Here is a 21365-nt window from a genome sequence, read left to right on the forward strand (position 1 = left end):
GAGTGTAAATCTCCATGACCCCAGTGGAAGAAATTTGGCTTTCAGAATTACAAATTCAGATGTCCTTTGACCCAGTGGAACCACTTTTAGGAATTTACCTTTTAGATATTAATGCATTTGTGAAAAGACTTATGTCCAAGGTATTTACTGCAGCATTGCACTAAATGATATTAATGGAAATATCACTAGGGGACTGGTTAAACTGTGAACCTTCAATACAGTGAAACAGCATACAGCTACAAAAAGGGGGAGATTCTCTATGTATTGTTATGACAAGCTCCCCAAGATAAATTAAGTGGAAAAAATTCAAGACATTGAGTATACAGACTACCTTTTGTGTAAAATGAAGGAAAACATATCTCTTTGCAATTGTATAAAGAAACTCTGGTAGATTACACACAAAAAATCTAAGTGGTTCTCTATTGTGAGGGAAGGTGATGGGAATTGTAGGAAACACATAGAAATGTGTTTCATTTAACACATTTTCAGATTCGTATAAATTGTAACTTGTTCAAAAAGAAGGTAGAAATTTCCACATAATTGTCAGTTATAGCTTTTTCGTTTATAAGGTGGTTTATACTTTCGCATGCACTATTTCATTTTACTTCACTACAATCTCTTAGATTTTAAATTAAAAAGCTAATGTTTAGAAAATGTACAATTTAGAAATTGACTTTTAACTGCAAATCCAGTGCTCTCTTCACTACAGTTATAGATGTTGAGTGGGGCCTCACCATCTACTCATTAGCTCTACATCTTTTTTTATGTAGGGAAAGGTCAGAAGTTTAGAATTCATTTATACACTTGAGTGTTTTAATAATTTAGCGGTTTCTTGTAGGGAAAAGTGTTCTCCAACACATTGGGGGGAGTGTGTTTTCAGAACATGAAAATATTTCCATTTGTCAGTGGTCTCAAAGCAATAGATTTCTCCTATTCTTCTTTCTCCTCTGAGGACTTCTAACATGGCAAGGCTGTCTGGTTGGGCTGCAGATCCAGCCAAAACCTAAGGGCCTAGCAAGGACAGGAAGACAGGTTGCTTGGGGAATTAATTGATGGACACCATGCTGGAAAGGACTTTAAAAAAGCCAAAGAATTTGGAAGAGAGGAACTGAAGACTGACGGAGTGTCAGCATGAGTCCTGTCAATGCTAGGAAAGACACTGATAGGAGAGTAAGTAGAAGGAAGTCAGGATTTCAGTCGACCACTGGAACTGGCTGAGAGAACAGGCCCATCAATGAACAATCACAGTTGTGTTTCTCCTCCCTCTGTCAGTTCCTTCCCTCTTCCCCTTTTTGGTTAGGGGAAAGATCAGACATGTCAAACGTTTTACTCCAAGTGCCTGGGGGGGGAAGTAAGAGTGAACGCAAGAAAATAATGAAACATACGCAGTACGAGGCAGGTAGCAAAACAGCCTGGCTGGTGTTAAGAAAGCTGCAGAGGCAGATCACCCCCTAAGCAGTAGGACTGAAGCTCTTGAAGGCAACTCCCATGAAGAAGAGCAAAGCCTTTGGGCTGCACCCAATGCCTGCAAAGTGATTCCCTCTCCCCACCCCAGTGAAGCTCCATGGGTGAGAGGCCATGTCAGTGGGTCACAGGCTGGTGGTTTTACCCAGGCCAGGTTTCCATGTTTTTTCCCCACACTGTTTCTTACCCTGTCCTCTTGATACCCTCTACCAGATGCCCATCCTCTTCACCCTCAAAGGTGAATGCATCTGGCGGACCCAGTTCCTGTCTAACCCCATCTGTGCAGGTTTCCTCTGGCTCCCCCCAAACCTCCAATAATTGCAAATTTGTCTAGGGGGTCAGTTCAGTCACCACCACCACCTCAGGCTCCAGACTCAGGCTCAGCACTCTAAGGGTCTCTCAAGAGTGGATCAGCCCTTAAACGACCCTGAGATGGAAGGCGTCCTTAAATTCATGTGCTAGGCCCTCACTCAGCTCACCCTTGGCCCGGCCTGCTCAGCACTCTGCTCCCTGAGGCTCCAGAATGGGTTGCCTCCCTAGTTGTTGGGAGTGACATCTGGGAGCCAAGACACTAGGAGGGAGGTGGGGAGACCTAACTTGTGGTATCTTGAGGTGTGTGTTTTGGGAGGGGCGGCGAGGGGGCTCCTGCATGGCTGCGTGACTCCCCCTGGAGCCATCTGGTGTTTCCCACTCTGCTGCAGCCTTTTTATCAGGAGAGAAGAGCTGAGAATGGAAGGGAGAGGAGAGGATGGAGAAAGGAAGTCAGCGACACAGCCAATACATCCTTTATTCAACTGACAGGGATCATACTGTATTATAGATCTCTAAAGATACAGATGAAGGTCCCTGGTTGGGTAATCAATGGGAAGTTCACTGTCCATCAGAGGGAACCAAGTCAGACAATAGCTAGAAATCTGGCAGGCACTAAGCTGTTGGGCTGGATGGCCAGTGGGCATACACCCCCAGAGTTGCCTGGAAGAGGGTCCCTTGGCGCACAGTGTCCTGAGGTGTGGCAGGAAAGTGGTGGCAGTGGAGGGGTCGGCTGAGGAACATGCTAAGTACAGGGGCCATCACCATACTGAGTCTCCCAGGCCTGGGACAGCCAGTGCCTGGGACGTAGTAAGCACGCAAAAAATGGAAACTTCATCAAGGGAAGAAGAGCCTGTAGGGAGGGAGTAAAGAGCCTGGATTTGTCAGTACAGGCAACCTTGGCCAAGTCCAGATGTGCGGAGATGTGTATGAGAGAGAGAGGTAGAGTGGGGAGATGGCAGCTGAGATGCTACAGCCAAGCCAAGAATCTGAGGGAAGAAAGTGGGAAATAGGAGCAATGGACTCTACTTAGGCTTGAAGATGACAGAAAAGAAACGCGACAATAGGCAGAGGGACAGGTAGCAAGTGGGCTCACAATGGAATGGAATTGGCTAGAAACGTGAAGTGAGAAACTATAATGGAAGAAGGAGAGGAATTGGGAAGAACAAATACCCTTGGAAAGGTGTGGCATTCCCCAGACAAAACAAAACAGAAAGCCAAACCAAACCAAACCAACTGAAAAACAGAAGTGGGAGTGAAGAGTGGAGGAAGAGCTCTGCTTACTGGATGGAGGCTGTGGCAGGAAAGGAGAGAGGGAGAGCCTGAGGCCTGGAATTGAAGAAAGCTGTAGCCACCCTTCTCTGCCTTAGGAGACAGGGGTTGATTGCCTCCCCCAAAGAAACCTGGGTTCACTCTAACCTTCTGACGTTGCAGAGCCCCACAGAGGTGGCAGGTTTGCAACTATCTTCATGGGTATGTCTAGGAGAGGGGGTGGAGGAGGTATCAGGGCCAGGGCCTGCAAGACAGATCCCTTCCTGTAGCCTGAACTGGACAGAATCTTCAAAGCAGGAGGAAGCAGTTTTGACATAGGTACCATGGCTTAATTGGTTACATCCTCTACCTAGTAAACAGAGTCTAGGTTCAAATCTTGCTTGTGTCATATCTTACTAAATGACCCTGGTTTCCTCTTATGTCCTGGGGGAATCTCTAATACTCCTGCTGCCCTTGCCCATGATTTGGGTTGGCCAAATCATGGTTAGGAATCCTCTGCATGGCCCCTTATTGGTCTCCAGTGCAATTGTGGGGTAGGAATACGTGGGTCCTTAGGGGCTTGGGACAGATGGCCTTACTCTCTACCTTTGTGCTAAATGCCCACCCCGCCTACCTCCAGGGCAACTTATTAGGCCTGAAAAAGGACCAGATATCTAACAAAGGAGGACCATTTCTTTGGATTTTTCAGTTTTACATTGGATTTACCTTCTTTGAGGTGTCTGCTCCTTTTTGTCTTTTCAGATTTCTAGACCCATGAATTCTCAATACCCATTTAAGAAGCTCCAGCCCCAACCAATTACAACAGCTTGGTAGTTACCCCACCACAGTTTCTGAAATTGGTGACTAACCCAGTTCTTTCACTGACTTAAGGGTGGGGGAATAACTTGGGACTCGAGAGGAATTGAACTGAGGAGCAACTAGCCTAGGATTTTGCAGAAAATAAATCTGAGAACAGGGGTGTGAAGATTCCATCTCTCCCTATTTGAAGACGGTGAGGAACCACTGATTAAAATGGAATTTGAATCTCCTAGCCAGTGGTTCTTAAACTTAAGCCTACATCAAATACCCTGGTTAAAAGGCATGTTAAAAGACCGATTCCTGGGTTCCATCCCCAAAGTTTCTGATTCAGTTTGTCCAGGGTGAGAATTTGCATTTCTAAGACAAGTTTCAGGTGATATTGATGCTTCTGGTCCGAAGATTGCATTTTGAGATCCATGGCCTAGTACAGCACTCTGAGGAATAGAAGTAAACTTTGCCATCTCAGGATCTCTAAGGGGCCTAAGGGAATAGATTTCACTTTTCCGTTGTTGCCCAACCCCACTCACCCCCATCCAGTGTACTCAACTGAATAGAGGTGGAAAGAACTTGTCTTCTGGAACCTCTGGTTCTGAGTCAGGGCTCACCTTGCCCTTGATGGAAATAGGAAACAGTGGTTTGACTGTAGGAGTGCTGGAAAAGGGAGGATTTTGTCCCCAGTCATCACCCCTTTGCTCCCTGAAGGCGTAACATCACTTTAACAAGGGAAAATCTTTTCCCTTTTCCACTGCCACCATCAGAACTACAGTTTAAAACGTAGATAGCTCTGAGAAAGCTAACCCTTTGGTTACAATCTCCATTGTAAGGGATTCTTTGCAGAGATACTCTGATGGGGTGGAAAGGCAAGGATACTTGGGCTCTGAATAGGGTAGAGGCACCACACAGAGGGAAAAAGGTGACAGGTCCCTAAAGATGGACTTCCCTATTTTACATTTTGCTCAGAGAGAACACGGAGATATTTTTTATTTAAAGGGGATAGGATAGGGTAGACATGTGGCAGAGGCAGTTGGGAGGAAGATGGGAGTGTTCCCTGTGGGAAAAACCACTCAAATCTCTTTGCCCAGCTGATGGCTGTTGCTTATTTTATTTTTCGTCCAAGGGAAGTGGTGTTGGACGGAGGTAGAGAAGACAGCAGTACAGCAGAAATGACCTAAAGGGATGCCCCTTCTGCAGAATGCCCTTAGACGCCATGCTGCCTTTCAGTTGGGTGCTATGAGTGCACCTACACTTTGGGGGCTTCACTTTCTCACCTTACAATTACTAAAACAGATCAAAGGCTGGAGGTTAACACCTGGTCGTTAAGAGGCATGATCCGATGGTACGGACAGTCACCTCATACAAGTCTTTAAAACAAGGTTCGTGAGGAGCTGGATTTGTCAGCATGTCATATGAATTTTTTAAAAAACATAGAGTAGAATGTAAGCACTACCCTTCAAGTCATTAAAGACTAGACACTCCTTATATCCTATTGCCTCTGGTATCTTAGTCCTTAAAATGTTCAGTGATCCTTGCCTTGTAATTCTTGACACAAATATATAATGACCATATTGGGTCAGGGTGACTCCCTTTCTGTGACCCCTGTTTAGTGAATCCGTGGATGAGCTCTGAACCTGTTAAATGTGTATGCAAAACTAAGTGAATTACTAAGATCTTTTTTTCCTCAAAAGTGAGTTTCTGGTTTTTATCAGATTCTCAAAAGGGCCTGTGATCCAAAACAGGTACTGAACCATTGCTCACAAAGAGCTGATTTGTAATGAATGAGGCATAGTGGGAGGGTAAAAGAAATGGCACAGTCCAGTTTTGCCAGTGGAACCCAATATTTTCCTGTGCCCTGGGGCATCTCCTAATACTGATCCTAAAATGCTCCTGTCTCTGAGGACCTGGGACAAGGATGCCTTACAAAGGGCTGGCCATTTTGCTCTATTCATAGGAACATAAGCAAGAGAAGTACATTCTGGGCAAAGAGGGAAGGCTGCTCTGAGTAGAAGGGAGGTAGGGGCTGGGTTGCTCAAGGCATATCCACTCTAAGAAGCCCAGTGAGCAAAATGACCCTATTTTTGGCTCCATTTGGGCCCAGGACTCTAAGGAGCTATGATTCACCCAGTTTTTCCTAAGCAAGTGGAACAGTCATTAAACTAGACTGTTGCAGCTAACTTCCTCTTGCCTCTCTGGTTAATTCCACCAACTGTGGTTGAGAAACGTGTGTTAAGGAAAAACCGGAATCTAAGCATTAAAGAGAAAATATCCCACTTCCATCCTCTTTGCTTTTCTCCCTCCCTAACCCCAAACTGCTCTTACATACAAGGTAATTTTTAAATGATAAGATTGGTATTAACACATCATCAACAAAGAGAAACAATGACCAACTCATCAACTAATGGATGCTAGAATACTTATGCAAGTTCTGGAGTTAAGAGTCTTAGTGCAAACACCTTTCCAGAATTGGGATGAAAATCAACCAGAAAGCTCATTACCCTGCAACAGCTGAATAGCTAAGCCACAGCCATTTCCCCTAAAGTTCTGTTTAGGGGAATGAGATCCACAAGAATAACTCTGCCCCCTTGATGAGGCAGTCAGGGTCAAACAAGAGTGACGATAACAACCTGCAGGCACTGTGACTCCTGCCTTAATTTCCCAGCACTTCAAACAAGACCAAAAAATCCACTAAGCACAAAGCTTCTATATGTACCTTGCTTAAAATCAATTAAGAAACAGCTCACCTCACTGAGGATGTCTCTTTCTCTCTCCACTTTGGCAAAAAGAATCTGTGGCCCAGAGATTCAGACCTAGACTTAAATATCTACAGTTGTCTTGATCTCAGTGATACTGGGGAAGGCTTTATATCTCAACTCCCACAACTTAACCCTTTCCACTAGGGCTCCCTTGATCACTCAGCTTACTTACTATCTTGAAACAAAACAAAAAATCCTTACAATCCCCACTACCCTCATCCCCAGAACACAGCCCCTAGAAAATCTAGCTTATACAGTTTGCACTTTGCATGCTCTCTTCAAAGACCCTGCACACAGATACACAGACACATAAAGACACTGTCAAGAGGAAAGGGGTCTGTTCAAGGGGATAAAGTATTTTTCTTCTGTGTGGGCCTGGGTTACTTGGGGGTATAAGGTCCATCTCTTAGCACTGTAGTGTGGTCTCTCAGCTGGATATATGTATATGCAGGGTGAAGGGAGCAGGAATAGGGGTGAGAAGGTTGTTGTTTCTGTTTTTCAGCAGGTTGGGTGAGAGGTGTGGATGTATGTTCAGATGATCGGTGTAAGGATGATGGGCCCACACAAGAAGGAGGTCGGCCCCTCAGCTTTCATCTGGATAAAAAAGGGGGCTCTGGGTGCCTGATCACTCTCTCTTTCCTGTTTCCTCGTTACTCTCTAACCCAGTGTTCACCAGTATGTTTCATGGAGTCACCAGTTCTGTGGGATGTGAGATAAAAAGGATACTGAAGTCAAATAAATTTAGGAAACACTGCATTAAAAGAGGCTTAACCATTTGCTCTACTGCATAAATTTTCAGAGCCTTTAATATGCCAATATGGTCTTTCTCTTCATATATATATATGTGTATATATATATATAGATAGATATAGATATAGATATAGATATAGATATAGATATAGAGAGAGAGAGAGAAAGAGAGAGAGAGAGAATAGTTATGTTACGGAAGGGTGATACTCAAAATATTTAATGACTGGTATGGCATAAGCTCCAACCAACCAATCCAAGCAGTTTGGGCCTTGGCCAAAAACTGCTGGTACCACTGTACCCTGGAGAATGGGCTCAGGCTGAATATCAGCCCATGCAGTAGGCACTGTTTCCCAAAAGTTTTGCCCAAAGAACTCTACTTTATGTGGCATCTCATAGAACTGGTGAGAAATACTCTGGGCAATGCTGGAACCTCATCTTTCTAGGGATGGACTGGGACTCATGACTCTGGCCACGGGGGTGCAGGAGAGGGTCAGCTCTGGCAGAGACTCCTGGTAGCACCGGTTGAAAGATGTGACCACAGCTGCAACAGAAACAGATTTTAAAAGACAGATGTCCCTCTGTCCCAGCTGCTCCGGGGACTCTGTCCCTGGTGGGTCAGCAGGTGCCTGTCCAGGTGATGTTTACGGCCGAAGCTCTTCTCACAGCGCGGGCACTGGAAGGGCTTCTCCCCGGTGTGCGTCAGCCAGTGTCTCACCAGGTGGTGCCGTCGGCCAAAGCTCTTCCCACACTCAGTGCACACGTGGCACTTCGGCACTGGGGGAGCGCGCTGCCGCTTCCGAGCCCCAGGGCTCTCTCCAACCTCTTGGCCCTTGCAGGACTTGCCTTCTGCATGTACTCTCTGGTGGCTGGCCAGATGGGAGTTGCATCGGAAATTCTTGCCACACTCAGAGCACTTGCTGGGTTTGTCACGTAGGTGGGTTTTCTGGTGTCGGATCAGGTGATGTCTTCTCCCAAAGCTCTTCTCACACTTGAGGCAGCTGTAGGGCCTCTCCCCAGTGTGTGTTTGCTGGTGCCTGGCAAGGTGGGAGCCCCACACAAACTGTTTCCCACACTGGGGGCATGTGTGCGGTCTTAACAGGGAATCCATTTCTGTGCTACACAGAAGGTTTGAGAAGCTATCTTCCTGAAGAAATGGTGGGCCAAGGAGCATGCCTCTGGAGCTCCTGGGCATGGAATCCCAGCTCTCATCCTGCTCTGGGTTCCAGAGAACGGTATCTTCAGACACACTAGATAACATTCTGGGAGGTTCTGCTTCTAGTTCAGGGGTATCCCCTTCGTGCTCACTTCCATCTCCTGTGGAGAAGGGAAAATACCGACCCCAAGAGGGGAGTCACAAGGGAGTACCCCAGGACCTGAGTCAGAGGTGAGGTTGTATGATGCCTATTAGGGCCTAAACCTCACCCCATAAAGGCTGAGAGAACAGATTTTAATGTTGTATAAGACAGTGCAAGAGGTACAGAGGTTAAAAGCCTAGGCTTAGGAGACAGATACCCAATTTTGAATCTCAGCTTTCCCACTTAACTTCTGTAGGCTTTCATTTCTTCTTCTGTAAAATGGGAATCATTATAAGATAGATGTTATAAGACAGATAGGATAGTACCTGCATATAGTAAGCACTAGTAAATGGTCTATGCTATTGTTGTTACTTATTTATTACTGTTATTTATTTAGCACTTAAAAAAAAACTATTAATCACCATCTTCCTGCCTAAGCATAGATGGAGAGAGTTAAGAAACGTGCTACAATCATCACTGGCTGGGTGACCACCTGTCAGCACTAGAGACATTGTGGAAGGCATTTCCACAATGGGTGGCAGGTTGAACAACAACAACAATTAACATTTATTGAGTGCTTATTATGTGGCTGGTACTGTTCTACTATGGTTACATATTTAAATCTCACGATAATTTATAGATGAGGAACCCAAAGATAAGTTAATTACTTTTCCAAGGTTCCACAGGTATGGTCCTGGATTCAGATCCACAAAGTTTAGCTCCAGAGCCTGCCCTCTAAACCACTGTGTTACACCGTCTTGCTTTTGAAGAAAAAGATCTCTAAACCTTTCAGTACTGTAACTCTCTGAGGCAGAGGAGGGGTTAGAGGGACGTGTAATGATGAAACTCCAAGAGGGGTGAAGGCCGTGGCTGAGTGTGTTCTATGTCATTACCTGTATATGTGACCTTCAGAATGTCCCTCTCTTCTAAGTCCTGGGGGTCAGGAACCCATTGCTCTTCCCCTCCTTCTAGTTGAGAAAGCATGTCCAGTTTGGGGATTGGAAATCCTGCCCATGGGAAAGGGAAACAGAGATGTCACTTAGTTCAACCGTAATTCTCATTTCTGAAAAAAGCTGTTTCCTAGATTATTCCCTGGAACTCTATAGATAAAAGAAAGGCCAGGGGACTTCCCTGGTGGTACAGCGGTTAAGACTCCATGCTCCCAAGGCAGGGGGCCCGGGTTCGATCCCTGGTCAGGGAACTAGATCCCGTGTGCCGCAGCTAAGACACAGCGCAACCACATCAGCAGAGAAATATTAAAAAATGAAAAGACAGAAGGCCAGATACAAGCCTTTCCCTCTTCCCCCCTCCCGTTTCTGTTCAGTCCCTCTTCTTTCTTTCAGAAAATCATACTTTCTTCCCAATGAGTGCTCTCTTCCACTCAAATTTCAAATACTTCCAGTCCCACTGTCTTTTCTGGTCATAACTTCACTTAATTAGCCCTACTGCAGCTGTCTCACCACCTACACTCCCATCTTTCCCTAGGTGGTTTCTGAGTTTCCAAGGACTCAGTTCCATCTCTTAGACGTCCTTCTCTCTGCTTTGAAAGAACCTCCCAATTCCCAACCAAGAAGAGCCTAAAGTTCTCTTCTCTAATAATTCACATCATTTTGTTGTTTTTAAAAATATGACACTTTACTTCCATTCCCTTTGAATTAACTCTAGCATTCTTTCTCTAGTGGAAGCTTAGACAGATTCTCTGCCTAGAAAAGAACCCCAAATAGACGCTCTCCAACAGCCCTGGAGCAGACGACTCCATTCTCCCAGAGTACAGTCATTTAGTGGCTGGGGAAGGTCATGCTTACTTAGAGAGACTACTATCCCACAGTTTTCCTGCATGACGTATTCTCCATAAAAGTCTGTCTGAGAAGGGTCCAGGCTCCGCCACTCCTCCTGAGAGAAACACAGTGACACATCCTTGATGGTTACCAGGCCCTGAAACAAAATGTAGCATCATCTGTCAGCAGCTGTTCCTTAAGGGAAATGGGTTCTCAGTATAAAAGGCTGAGGTAGTAGTAGAGGGGAGAGGGCAAGAGAGTGTCTAGAAAAAGAACTGCCCAGAGGTCCCTGGGCAGGGCACATGGTTTTGGTGAAGAGGAAATGAGGAAAGGGGTAAAGGTAATGGTCCGTGAATGAGTGAGGAAAACGGCTGTAGAGGATTTTCCCAAATTGGGACCATGAGAAGTTGGAGGCACCACAAACTCTTTGGTCCCTGTTTAGTTACAGGTGTCTGCCCAGTCTCTTCTCACCGGCCTTATTCTTTTCCTTGTAGAAATTGTGTCCTAGCTCCTCCTTGCTCCACTTGACCTTTCCTTTCCTATCAGCACGAAAGAATATAGAGAAAATATTCTTTCTTGCCCCCTTCCCCCATTATGCCATATCCTTGTCTTTTAAGGCAGCATAGTGTGGCAGTTAGGAGCCCAGATTCTGGAGCCAAATGACTCCTAGCTCTGCCACTTATTAGCAGTATGACCTTACACAAGTGCCTTAATCTTTTCCTGTCCAATTTTCTCATCTGTAAAATGGGGATAACTGAGTTTCTCTCAGGGTAAAATGAGTTAATATACATAAAGCACTCAGAGAACAGCAAGCATGGTAAGCACTTTGGGAGTATGGATACTACTACTACTATTATTACTGTCTTCCCACGGCTCTCCCCTTGCCTTCTGAATCTAAACCTGTTTTCTCTCTCTGGCTCTGCCCCTTTTTACATCTTTCTATCTTCTATTCTTTTCCATAAATGCTCTATCATCCACCCAATCCTGTCTACTTTATGTTCTTCTAAGCTTCCTTCAGGTCCTCTTTTCCTAATATTTCCAGATTCATTTCTTAAAGGACATTAATGAATTATTCTTAAATTCCCCCTGTGGATAGCACAGCCATCCATTAAAAAAAAAAAAAAAACACCTAACCTCTAGGAATTCCCTTCTTCTCATCATGCCTCCATTCATTTTTTAAAAGGGTATTATGAGCCCCTTGGAAAGGGACAGAATCTGTTCAGACATAAAATGGACATACCATTAGTGGTCATGTGAAATGACAAATCAATGGAATGATGCAAAGGCTGTAGAAAGGCAGCGTTGAGAAAACCCTGAGAGAGGCCAAAGGAAGAACACAGCCCACCTGTGATCCAGCTGCAAGCAGTGCAGCTGCCATCTCCCAATCTCCAGTGCTCCCTTCCTGGGGAATGGCAGGAACCCAGGGAGCCGACTGAGCTGGTGAGGGGAGAGAGGAACCATTAGACATGGAGCATCCATCTTTCCCAGTTAGAGCCTGGGCCCTATTTTAGAGGGGCTTAAGGGTCACTTTTTTTTTCTATATTTATACCCATTGGTAAGACTCCAATGCATAAATGTAGTAGAAAAGACCCTCCCTCAAAATATCCTGAAAGGGTACTGAGTGGTTGTTAGTAGAGTATTTATCTCATCCATTTCTACTCGACTAGCTGTGGTTTGAACTTATATTATTTGAATGTAATTTTCATCTTGTAAAGTGCATTTTACTGAGTGTGTTTTCCAACAGCAGTCAGTGTTTCTGTCACTTCCTTTGTCTCCCATATTTGTTACCACTAACCATGTAGCACGTGGAGGGAGTGATTATGCAAGAAACGGGAGAAGCCCAGTTACATGGTTTGCAGAATCCAGGTGTTCATTATATTAGTATTTCTGTGACCAGAGTCCAGAAGTTCCTTATATTTCTGTGACCTAGTCCTGGTACTGACTATGCTGTGCAGTCAGTCCATGGCGATTTGGGGATTTTTAACTCTACTTTTTCAACAGAGATTAGAAGACTATTCTCTGCACTGTGCTTCCCACACACACCCCCTCCGGGCTCTCACCCTTCTCCTGAAGCGACTGTGGCTCCTCTTCAAGGTCACAGCACAGGTGCTCCAGTGGCCCTGGTGCTGTCCTCCATGGCCCCTCTTCCTGGCTTCCCCTTTCCACCTGGGGCTCTGCTCCATCCAGCTGAACACTCATTGACTCCCATCCTGTCCCCAAGGCTGCAGTCTGTTCTGAAAGCATCTTTGCTACAAACCCAAATTGTGACCTGGAACAAATTCATATCAGTTATGCCCATGAAAATGGAAAGGGGTGATATTCCTAAGAGAGTTATGGAGAACAGCCCAGGGATAAAAGATGACACTGGATAGGAGGAGCTTGATGAAAGATGAACTTTAAAAGCTTGATGTGTTCCAATCAATTGAAGCTGAGCCAGAAAAGAGCAGGTGCTACATAGCAAAGTCACAAATGGTTATTTTGGGGCTGGAAGAACTTCATTTTAAAAAAAAAGAACAATTCTGGAAATTCAAAAGCTATCAATTAATTTCAACAACTGAAAATACTTAACTGGAAATTTCAACCACTGAATGTAAGCAATCTGGAAATATGCAGGACAGGATGCAAACAGACTTGCACTCAACAAAAACAGATGTAATTACACATAAGATTTTCTGCCACAAATCCCATTCTCATCAATTAGTTTAGAATGAAATGATTACTATAGGTAGAAATCCTAGTCAAAGGGTGTATTTTTTATGAGGCTGTACCAAATGGTGCCTTACTTAGGACAAGCCTCAACAAACAGACATATAACTTGTCACTCTGTTGCAGAAAATGAGAACTGGTAGTAAATATGGTAGAAAGATCAATAACTTGGAAAGCAAGTATAAGACTCTAAAGCAACCCTAAAAGATAAGAGAAACTGTTGGTCAGTGAGGAGCTAATGTCTGATTGGGAAAAGAAAAAAAGAAAGGGTTTGGACTAGGTAGAAAAGGGGAAGCAGGTGCTGCTAACATGACCCTGGGGTGAATTAACAGCCCTGTGATTTAAGACACAGGAAAGAACCTGAGACACAGGATAGAACCAGTCAGATCTCATTATAAAAATGTACTCAATTTTAAAGAAGTGTATGGTCAAGCCAGAGTGTGTTCCATCAGAAGAAACAAAAGTGAAGAAAGGGATGGGAAATATGTACACTGGGGGAAAGTTCAAAACAGTGGACATAGTCTTCTCTTGACTAGGGAAGAAGGCTGATGAATGATGCTGCCAATGAATAAAAAGAGATGTTTTCTATCTCTATGTAGATCTCTTCTCTTGATTGCAAGAGAAGAGATTTAGGTTAGATTAAAAAAACATTCCTAATAATCCTGCAGTGCATAGGACCTGGTTGAAGGCTTTTTGCTCTGGACATCTTAGGAGCAGGACAGGTTGTGTTGTGATAGCGGTCTCCCTGACTTACAGCAGGGAAATAGTCTATGAGACTGTGAAGAGTCCCTTTTTGCTTGGCAACGTCATATTTTTGTGATTCTTACTCAATGCCCAAGCAGTCAGAGCCAGTGAAAGTCTTCCAAAAACAGGTCAGAACCTTGGTAACTGTTCTGGCTCACTCATATCCATCCAAAAACATTTGTAAGAATCCAGGAGCCCAGGATTGGTAATGACAACTGTCAAGTTGTTTATTTTCTTGCCTATTTGTCTTCGACAAAAGAGGTAGGTGGGAACTCTAAGCTCAATGCACAGGAAGGGAACAAATTTCCCTTTCATCTCAGAAGTCCAGAGATGTCTCAGGGCCTCATGGGAGCATCCTGGACTGATTCCCAGCTTACAAGGTTTCCTTTTCAGAGAATTCTCATGAGAAAGGACAATTCCCAATAAAGCAATAAAGGAAAAGTTCCATTTTAGCTTTTTCCTCTGAATTCCAGCCCCTGTATTCACTTAACTTTTAACATGTAAAGCATGGATTCCCTCTCTTCACCAGATGTCTTCCTCATTCTCTAGCTCCGTTTGAAAGTCCTCTTTCAGGACTTTACCTCTAGGTAAATATCTGGACACCTCTGAGACCCACTTCTCCATCTCTCCAGCAGCAGAGTCCCTTGATAGGAAGCCTCTTTCACAGGCCAGATGTGAGCCTCTCCAGACCACTGACAGAAAACCTGTGGAAGTGCTAGCAGAAATATCAGCAAAGGAGGGGGCAGGTACTTGTCCTCAAACTGCATTTGCTAAAATATTTCCTCTCTCAGAGCCAGCATCTGGGCAGTTAAGGTGTCAGCCCTAACCTGGTTTCTCCCGGCTCCAGGATGATCCCAGGCCTACTGGAGTCGGGGTTCTAAGACTTTCACTTCCCCCTTTTCCTCACATATCTGGGGGGCATAGCACCTGCAGAAGTTGGTTTCTGCAGCAAGTGTTGTTGGATAGAGAAAGGGCCATGCTACCGAAATGAGTAGTCCAAGGACACAGGGACAGTCGCGGTGTCAGAGAAGCCTGGCCCCTGTCCCGGGCGGGGCGTGGGCGGGACGGGCGCCCGCTCCAGAGTAAGGTTGCTTCTGCCCTCCTTGTCACAGTGCCCCTGGAGAGGGTCAGATTTCAGAGAACCCGAGAGAGGCAGAGCTGGAGCAGGGGAAGTGAGGTCAGAAAACAGGTTTCTCGTGAACTGGGGCATGAGCAAGTGAAGAAAAAGGAGCCGCGGGGTAACCTGCGAGCGGTGACAGCGGTGCGAACCCGCGGGGCCTGACAGCGACGATGGGGGGACGGGGAGACGGGAGGGGCGAGCACAGAGTGTCAGTGTGGCCGACCCACATCCCCCCAGAATGGCAGCGACCCAGAGGCCGCGACGACCCTCCTCCCCGCCCCCACGGGTGACCGGCCCCACTCACCGCCCCGGGAAGCCAGGCGTCCCTCCCTCCAGCCGCGACTCCCTCCGCCCGGCCCCACTCACCCCGGTCGTCTTGGCCTGTGGCCCGGTGCCTCCCTCCCGGACGCCGCCTGCCCCTCCCCTCTGCCCTCGCTTCCTCGGAGCCGGCGGCCGCGGAGCCAGCGACAGGCGGAGACGGCGGCCCAGCGGGCGCGGGCGGGGCGGGCACAGGAAATCCCCGCCCGCTTCCGGGGCTCGGCGGCCGCGGCGGCGCCGAGGGGCGTGGGGGCCGGGGCGGGGGACGGGCTGCGCCTCCAGGGCCCCCAGGCGGCCCGGACCCGCATCTCGGCGCCCGACGCCCCTGGACGCCGTGGGCCCAGGCGCCAGGATCCCGGCCGACCTTGGCGGCTCGACCCCGCCCTCTCCCTGACTGACCATCTTCCGTCCTGGCCACGCGGCCTCCCGTGGGGTCCTTTGCACACAGGTTCATTAATTACCTCGACATTTAACAACCTATCCTCACATGCCAACGATCGATGTGAGAGAGATTTCTCGAGACAACGGTCTGGAATTCCTCAAGGAGCTCACCTTCTAGGTTTCAGGATAGCCAGGGTGATGATAAGGGGCTGGAGAGAGCGTTGAGGAGGAGTCACTAATTCTGAACGAGGTTGACTTCACCAAGACGTGTGTCTGAAGTCGGCCTTGCGCCTGCATTGTCCAATTTGCGGGAGCCACCAGCCTCCGGATTGAGGTGTGTTGTAACATACACACCAGATTTAGAAGACTTAATTAACAAAATGTACAATAGCTAATAAGCAATATTTTGAATATGTTCGGCTAAAATGTATTGTTGATATTCACTTCACCTCTTTCAACTTTTTAATACTTTATTTTTTTAACATCTTTATTGGGGTATAATTGCTTTACAATGGTGTGTTAATTTCTGCTTTATAACAAAGTGAATCAGTTATACATATACATATGTTCCCATATCTCTTCCCTCTTGCATCTCCCTCCCTCCCACCCTCCCTATCCCACCCCTCCAGGCGGTCACAAAGCACCGAGCTGATATCCCTGTGCCATGCGGCTGCTTCCCACTAGCTATCTACCTTACGTTTGGTACTGTATATATGTCCATGCCTCTCTCGCGCTTTGTCACAGCTCACCCTTCCACCTCCCCATATCCTCAAGTCCGTTCTCCAGTACGTCTGTGTCTTTATTCCTGTCTTACCCCTAGGTTTTTCATGACTTTTTTTTCTTAAATTCCATATATATGTGTTAACATACGGTATTTGTCTTTCTCTTTCTGACTTACTTCACTCTGTGTGACAGACTCTGGGTCTATCCACCTCATTACAAATAGCTCGATTTCATTTCTTTTTATGGCTGAGTAATATTCCATTGTATATATGTGCCACATCTTCTTTATCCATTCATCTGATGATGGGCACTTAGGTTGTTTCCATCTCTGGGCTATTGTAAATAGAGCTGCAATGAACATTTTGGTACATGACTCTTTTTGAATTATGGTTTTCTCAGGGTATATGCCCAGTAATGGGATTGCTGGGTCATATGGTAGTTCTATTTGTAGCTTTTTAAGGAACCTCCATACTGTTCTCCATAGTGGTTGTATCAATTCACATTCCCACCAGCAGTGCAGAAGTGTTCCCTTTTCTCCACACCCTATCCAGCATTTATTGTTTCTAGATTTTTTGATGATGGCCATTCTGACTGGTGTGAGATGTATCTCATTGTAGTTTTGATTTGCATTTCTCTAATGATTAATGATGTTGAGCATTCTTTCATGTGTTTGTTGGCAGTCTGTATATCTTCTTTGGAGAAATGTCTATTTAGGTCTTCTGCCCATTTTTGGATTGGGTTGTTTGTTTTTTTGTTATTGAGCTGCATGAGCTGCTTGTAAATTTTGGAAATTAATCCTTTGTCAGTTGCGTCATTTGAAAATATTTTCTCCCATTCTGAGGGCTGTCTTTTGGTCTTGTTTATGGTTTCCTTTGCTGTGCAAAAGCTTTTACGTTTCATTAAGCTTCATACGTTTCATTGTTTATTTTTGTTTTTATTTCCATTTCTGTAGGAGGAGGTGGGTCAAAAAGGATCTTTGCTGTGATTTATGTCATAGAGTGTTCTGCCTATGTTTTCCTCTAAGAGTTTGATAGTTTCTGGCCTTACATTTAGGTCTTTAATCCATTTTGAGCTTATTTTTGTGTATGGTGTTAGGGAGTGATCTAATCTCATACTTTTTTTTTTTAACATCTTTATTGGGTAATCTCATACATCTCATACTTTTACATGTACCTGTCCAGTTTTCCCAGCACCACTTATTGAAGAGGCTGTCCTTTCTCCACTGTACATTCGTGCCTCCTTTATCAAAGATAAGGTGACCATATGTGCGTGGGTTTATCTCTGGGCTTTCTATTCTGTTCCATTGATCTTTCTGTTTTTGTGCCAGTACCATGCTGTCTTGATTACTGTAGCTTTGTAGTGTAGTCTGAAGTCAGGGAGCCTGATTCCTCCAGCTAGGTTTTTCGTTCTCAAGAGTGCTTTGTCTATTCGGGGTCTTTTGTGTTTCCATACAAATTGTGAAATTTTTTGTTCTAGTTCTGTGAAAAATGACAGTGGTAGTTTGATAGGGATTGCATTGAATTTGTAGATTGCTTTGGGTAGTAGAGTCATTTTCACAATGTTGATTCTTTCTTTCAACTTTTAAAATTATGGGTACTAAGGTGTTTATATTTGCCGCTTACATTTTATTTCTACTGGACAAAGCTACCTCGAAGCATTAGACAGATTTGACTGGAAAAGATGAGAAAGGGCCTACAAAACAGAATAAACAGACTACTGTTAGAATCTGTTTATAATCTACAAATCACATTCATTACTTCATCATCTGAACAATTCTGTACAATTTTATTTTATAGACTTAAAAAATAAGTGACTCACTTAAGGTCATAGGTGACAAACATTCCTTTAATATATATTTATTTTTTGCTATGTGCCAGGCACTGTAACTAAATCCTGGAAGTCAAATGTCCCAAAGGAATTGTCTGTCTGTGGATTCAAGAACTCAGTCTGTGGAAACACATGTCAACAAATATTTGCAATAAAATGTGACAAATGCTGAAGTAGAGGAATATACTTTGCACTAGGAGCAAAGAAGTAAACATGTATGGGTGGGAGGTCAGAGATAGGCCTGACAGAAGTCTTGAGGGAGAGAAGAGTGGGGAGGTCTCCATTAATGAAAAAGAGGAGAATGTGGGCTTCCCTGGTGGCGCAGTGGTTGAGAGTCCGCCTTCCAATGCAGGGGAGACAGGTTCGTGCCCCAGTCTGGGAAGATCCCACATGCCGCGGAGCGGCTGGGCCCGTGAGCCATGGCAGCTGAGCCTGCGCCTCTGGAGCCTGTGCTCCGCAACGGGAGAGGCCACAACAGTGAGAGGCCCGCGTACCAGAAAAAAAAAAAAAAGAGGAGAATGTGCTAGACATGCAGTTGAGGAAGGGTATAGACCATGTTGTAGAGCAGATCATAGGGTATTTGGGGGAGGTGTTAAGCCAGGATTTGTATCTCAGGTCCTGGAACTAAGTCCAGGGGTTCTTTGCATTTATGTTTCCACAGGTGAGAAATACAAGGTATGTTAATCTGGGTATGTTAACAATACCAGTGTCTCAGTGGTTTAACATAATAAAAGCTTATGTTTCACATAAGTCACAGTGTGTAGCAGGCTTGTTGGAGCCAGTGGGTGGGGTGTCTGCTCCTTGCAATCATGGAAAGACCAGGTTTCTTCTATCTTGTGGTTCTACCATCCCCTGGTGCCTTGGAATCATCCAATCTGTGGGCCTCAGGTAAAGGAGGAAAGCTGTGGCTGACTTCTTGGAGATATCAGGGACAAGCCCTGGAAGTGCTCTCCATCATTTTCACCCATTTCCTTAGCCAGAATTCATGACTAAGGTGCATGATCATATGGTTCCACCTAACTGCAGGGCGGCTGTAAAGTGTGTGCACCCCAGTAGAAAAGGAAATGGGGTTTGATGAACAATTAGCATTGCCTCTGTCACACATATAATTAAATTAAGTTAAATAACCAAGCTGTCTTTACTTGAAAGAGAGATTTGGGGAGAGCTGGCAGATTATATCAAAAGAGGAAAGAAAAAGGAGGCAAAATAGTCATCTTTGGCCTGATGACCCAATAATGGGTCATTAATATTTAATAAACATCTACTTTATGCCAGAACTTTGTTTTTTAACATCACAGGGAAAAAAATATAAAATACCTTTATATTTAGCTTATTAGCTTTAATGTGCCATCTCTTTAGCTTTCAATCGGCAAACTGTAGATATTATCTCAGCGTGGGTTTAGGAGCATCCAGTGAGCCAAAAGGCAAAATTAGGAATTGAACCCTGGCCTTAGACTTATAATCTGGTGCACCTGTCACCAGAGTGGTACTTTACCTTTCACAGTAATATATGGACAAGTCCAAACTCCTGTGTAAGGTGGGGTAATTAAATATGCAGTGAGTAGCAGGCAGGTGATTCCATCTTTTTAAGACTTTCTGGTGGAAGAGTTTCAAGATCAGCTTTGAAGGCAAAATGTAGGAACAGCACCTTGGGTAGAATCAGAAGGCAGAAGTGTACCTGCTGTGGGGTGAAGAACACACAGGTGTGGACATGCCTATCTAGAGTAGAGAAGAAATGGGGAAATTGATAGAAAGATTAGAATAGTGGGTCAAGGATTTTTAATTTGCCATATCAAGTAATAGAGAGTCACTATATTTAGTGTTATAAGGAAGTGATATACCTGGTGGGTCCAATTATATCATTCTAAGGAAACTTGGTCATCCAGGGCTGCCCTGTTGATAGAGTTCAGAACGACCGAATGGGATGAGTTGGACCCAAAGCCAGATTCTAGTGTGTGGAGTACAGTTCCTCAGGACACAGCTGTGTTCTTCCTGGGGCTCAGGGAGAGGTCACAATCATTTAAGGTTCCAAGTTCTCCTTTGGACTTCAAAAGACCTTAAGAGACTCAGTCTCTTGCCTGTCAGCCTTAGCTCCTTCATTTCTGAACTCTTGTTCTGCTGTGGTTTGAATAAAAACATATAATGCAGGTGTTCACCAGTTTAGGATTGTGTTATAAGAGTTTCTTTATTAGTCAGTTGATTGCAATGAATTAGCAGCTTGGCTTACAAAAACCTTTTCCGCTATAATAAACCATACCTCCCGTTGCTAATTAGAGTCTAATCACCATTTATAACACTGCTTTTCTTCCATTCAAAGTTTTGAAGCTTGATGTCAGAGATGAGTTTTCTACCAACAGGGCAGTGCAGCTGTTTATGTCCACTATGTCTAGGACTATAAAAGAAAGAGGAAGGTTGAGGGAAGTGTCAGGTTAGGATTCCTGTGGAAAGAAAGGGTAAGGGTCCCCTAGTCAGTAGTCGATAATTAAAACTGGTATTTGTAGAGCACTTCACAATTTACAAAGTGCTTTTTTGTACATGTGATCTTCACAACTCAGGGAGATAGATAAATTATCTTTATCCCTAGTTTATTTTTAAGGAAATAGTGGTTCAGACATTTAAAATCGTAGAATCTCACTTTTTATTTTTATAATCCTGGGCAGATTTATGTAGATATACCTGTTTCCTAATTAATAAAATGAAAATCATTATACCTACTTTGTAGGGTTGCTGTGAAGAGTAAATGAGATGATGTAAATTGCCACCTTAAAATTGTCACTCGTTGGGCTTACCTGGTGATGCAGTGGTTGAGAGTCCGCTTGCCGATGCAGGGGACATGGGTTTGTGCCCCGGTCTGGGAAGACCCCACATGCCGCGGAGCGGCTGGGCCCGTGAGCCATGGCCACTGAGCCTGCGCGTCCGGAGCCTGTGCTCCGCAACGGGAGAGGCCACAGCAGTGAGAGGCCCACATACTGCAAAAAAAAAAAAAAAAAATGTCACTCACCATCTGCCTCTACAAGGATTAGGTCACTAGCCACTGTAGTTGCTGACCTTCAACACACCCTAAAAGGAGTTCAGGGTGGAGGTCAGGAATGAGGCACTCTGTGCTCTGGGAAAAACTGACAGAACAGGC

The 21365-nt window shown here is 44.9% G+C and overlaps 1 protein-coding gene and 1 long non-coding RNA gene across 6 annotated transcripts; both read right to left on the reverse strand.

Annotated features, from left to right (window-relative positions):
- Nucleotides 1-2232: 2232 nt before the first annotated feature.
- Nucleotides 2233-15508, reverse strand: ZNF641 (zinc finger protein 641). 5 transcript variants are annotated; one of them, XM_049695069.1, is made up of 7 exons: nt 15353-15405; nt 14448-14570; nt 12477-12685; nt 11762-11853; nt 10444-10573; nt 9532-9645; nt 2233-8657 (listed from the first exon to the last, which is right to left on the reverse strand). In XM_049695069.1, exons 3-7 carry the CDS (start codon nt 12658-12660, stop codon nt 7903-7905), a joined length of 1275 nt encoding a protein of 424 aa, XP_049551026.1. In that variant the 5' UTR covers nt 12661-12685; nt 14448-14570; nt 15353-15405; the 3' UTR covers nt 2233-7902. The 5 variants fall into 5 exon arrangements, with proteins under 5 accessions (XP_049551026.1, XP_033292331.1, XP_049551025.1 ...); XM_033436440.2 differs by having other exon boundaries at nt 14358-14570; XM_049695068.1 differs by lacking the exon at nt 14448-14570 and having other exon boundaries at nt 10444-10531; nt 15353-15508.
- Nucleotides 15509-18055: 2547 nt separating this feature from the next.
- LOC125960572 (uncharacterized) lies at nt 18056-20314 on the reverse strand. Its single transcript, XR_007470378.1, has 3 exons — nt 20077-20314; nt 19731-19916; nt 18056-18100 (listed from the first exon to the last, which is right to left on the reverse strand). It is a non-coding gene; the product is annotated as an uncharacterized LOC125960572 (long non-coding RNA).
- Nucleotides 20315-21365: the final 1051 nt, after the last annotated feature.

The sequence above is a fragment of the Orcinus orca genome, chromosome 11 (genome assembly GCF_937001465.1).
Source record: "Orcinus orca chromosome 11, mOrcOrc1.1, whole genome shotgun sequence".
Lineage (NCBI taxonomy): Eukaryota > Metazoa > Chordata > Mammalia > Artiodactyla > Delphinidae > Orcinus > Orcinus orca.

Coding starts and splice junctions, on each gene's coding strand:
- ZNF641 (XM_033436439.2), bottom strand. CDS start 12,660: ATGCTTTCAGAACAGACTGCAGCCTTGGGGACAGGATGGGAGTCAATG. Junction 11,854..12,476: donor ACAGTCGCTTCAGGAGAAGG/GTGAGAGCCCGG, acceptor TCCCCTCACCAG/CTCAGTCGGCTCCCTGGGTT. Junction 9,646..10,443: donor TGGGATAGTAGTCTCTCTAA/GTAAGCATGACC, acceptor TCCCATGGGCAG/GATTTCCAATCCCCAAACTG.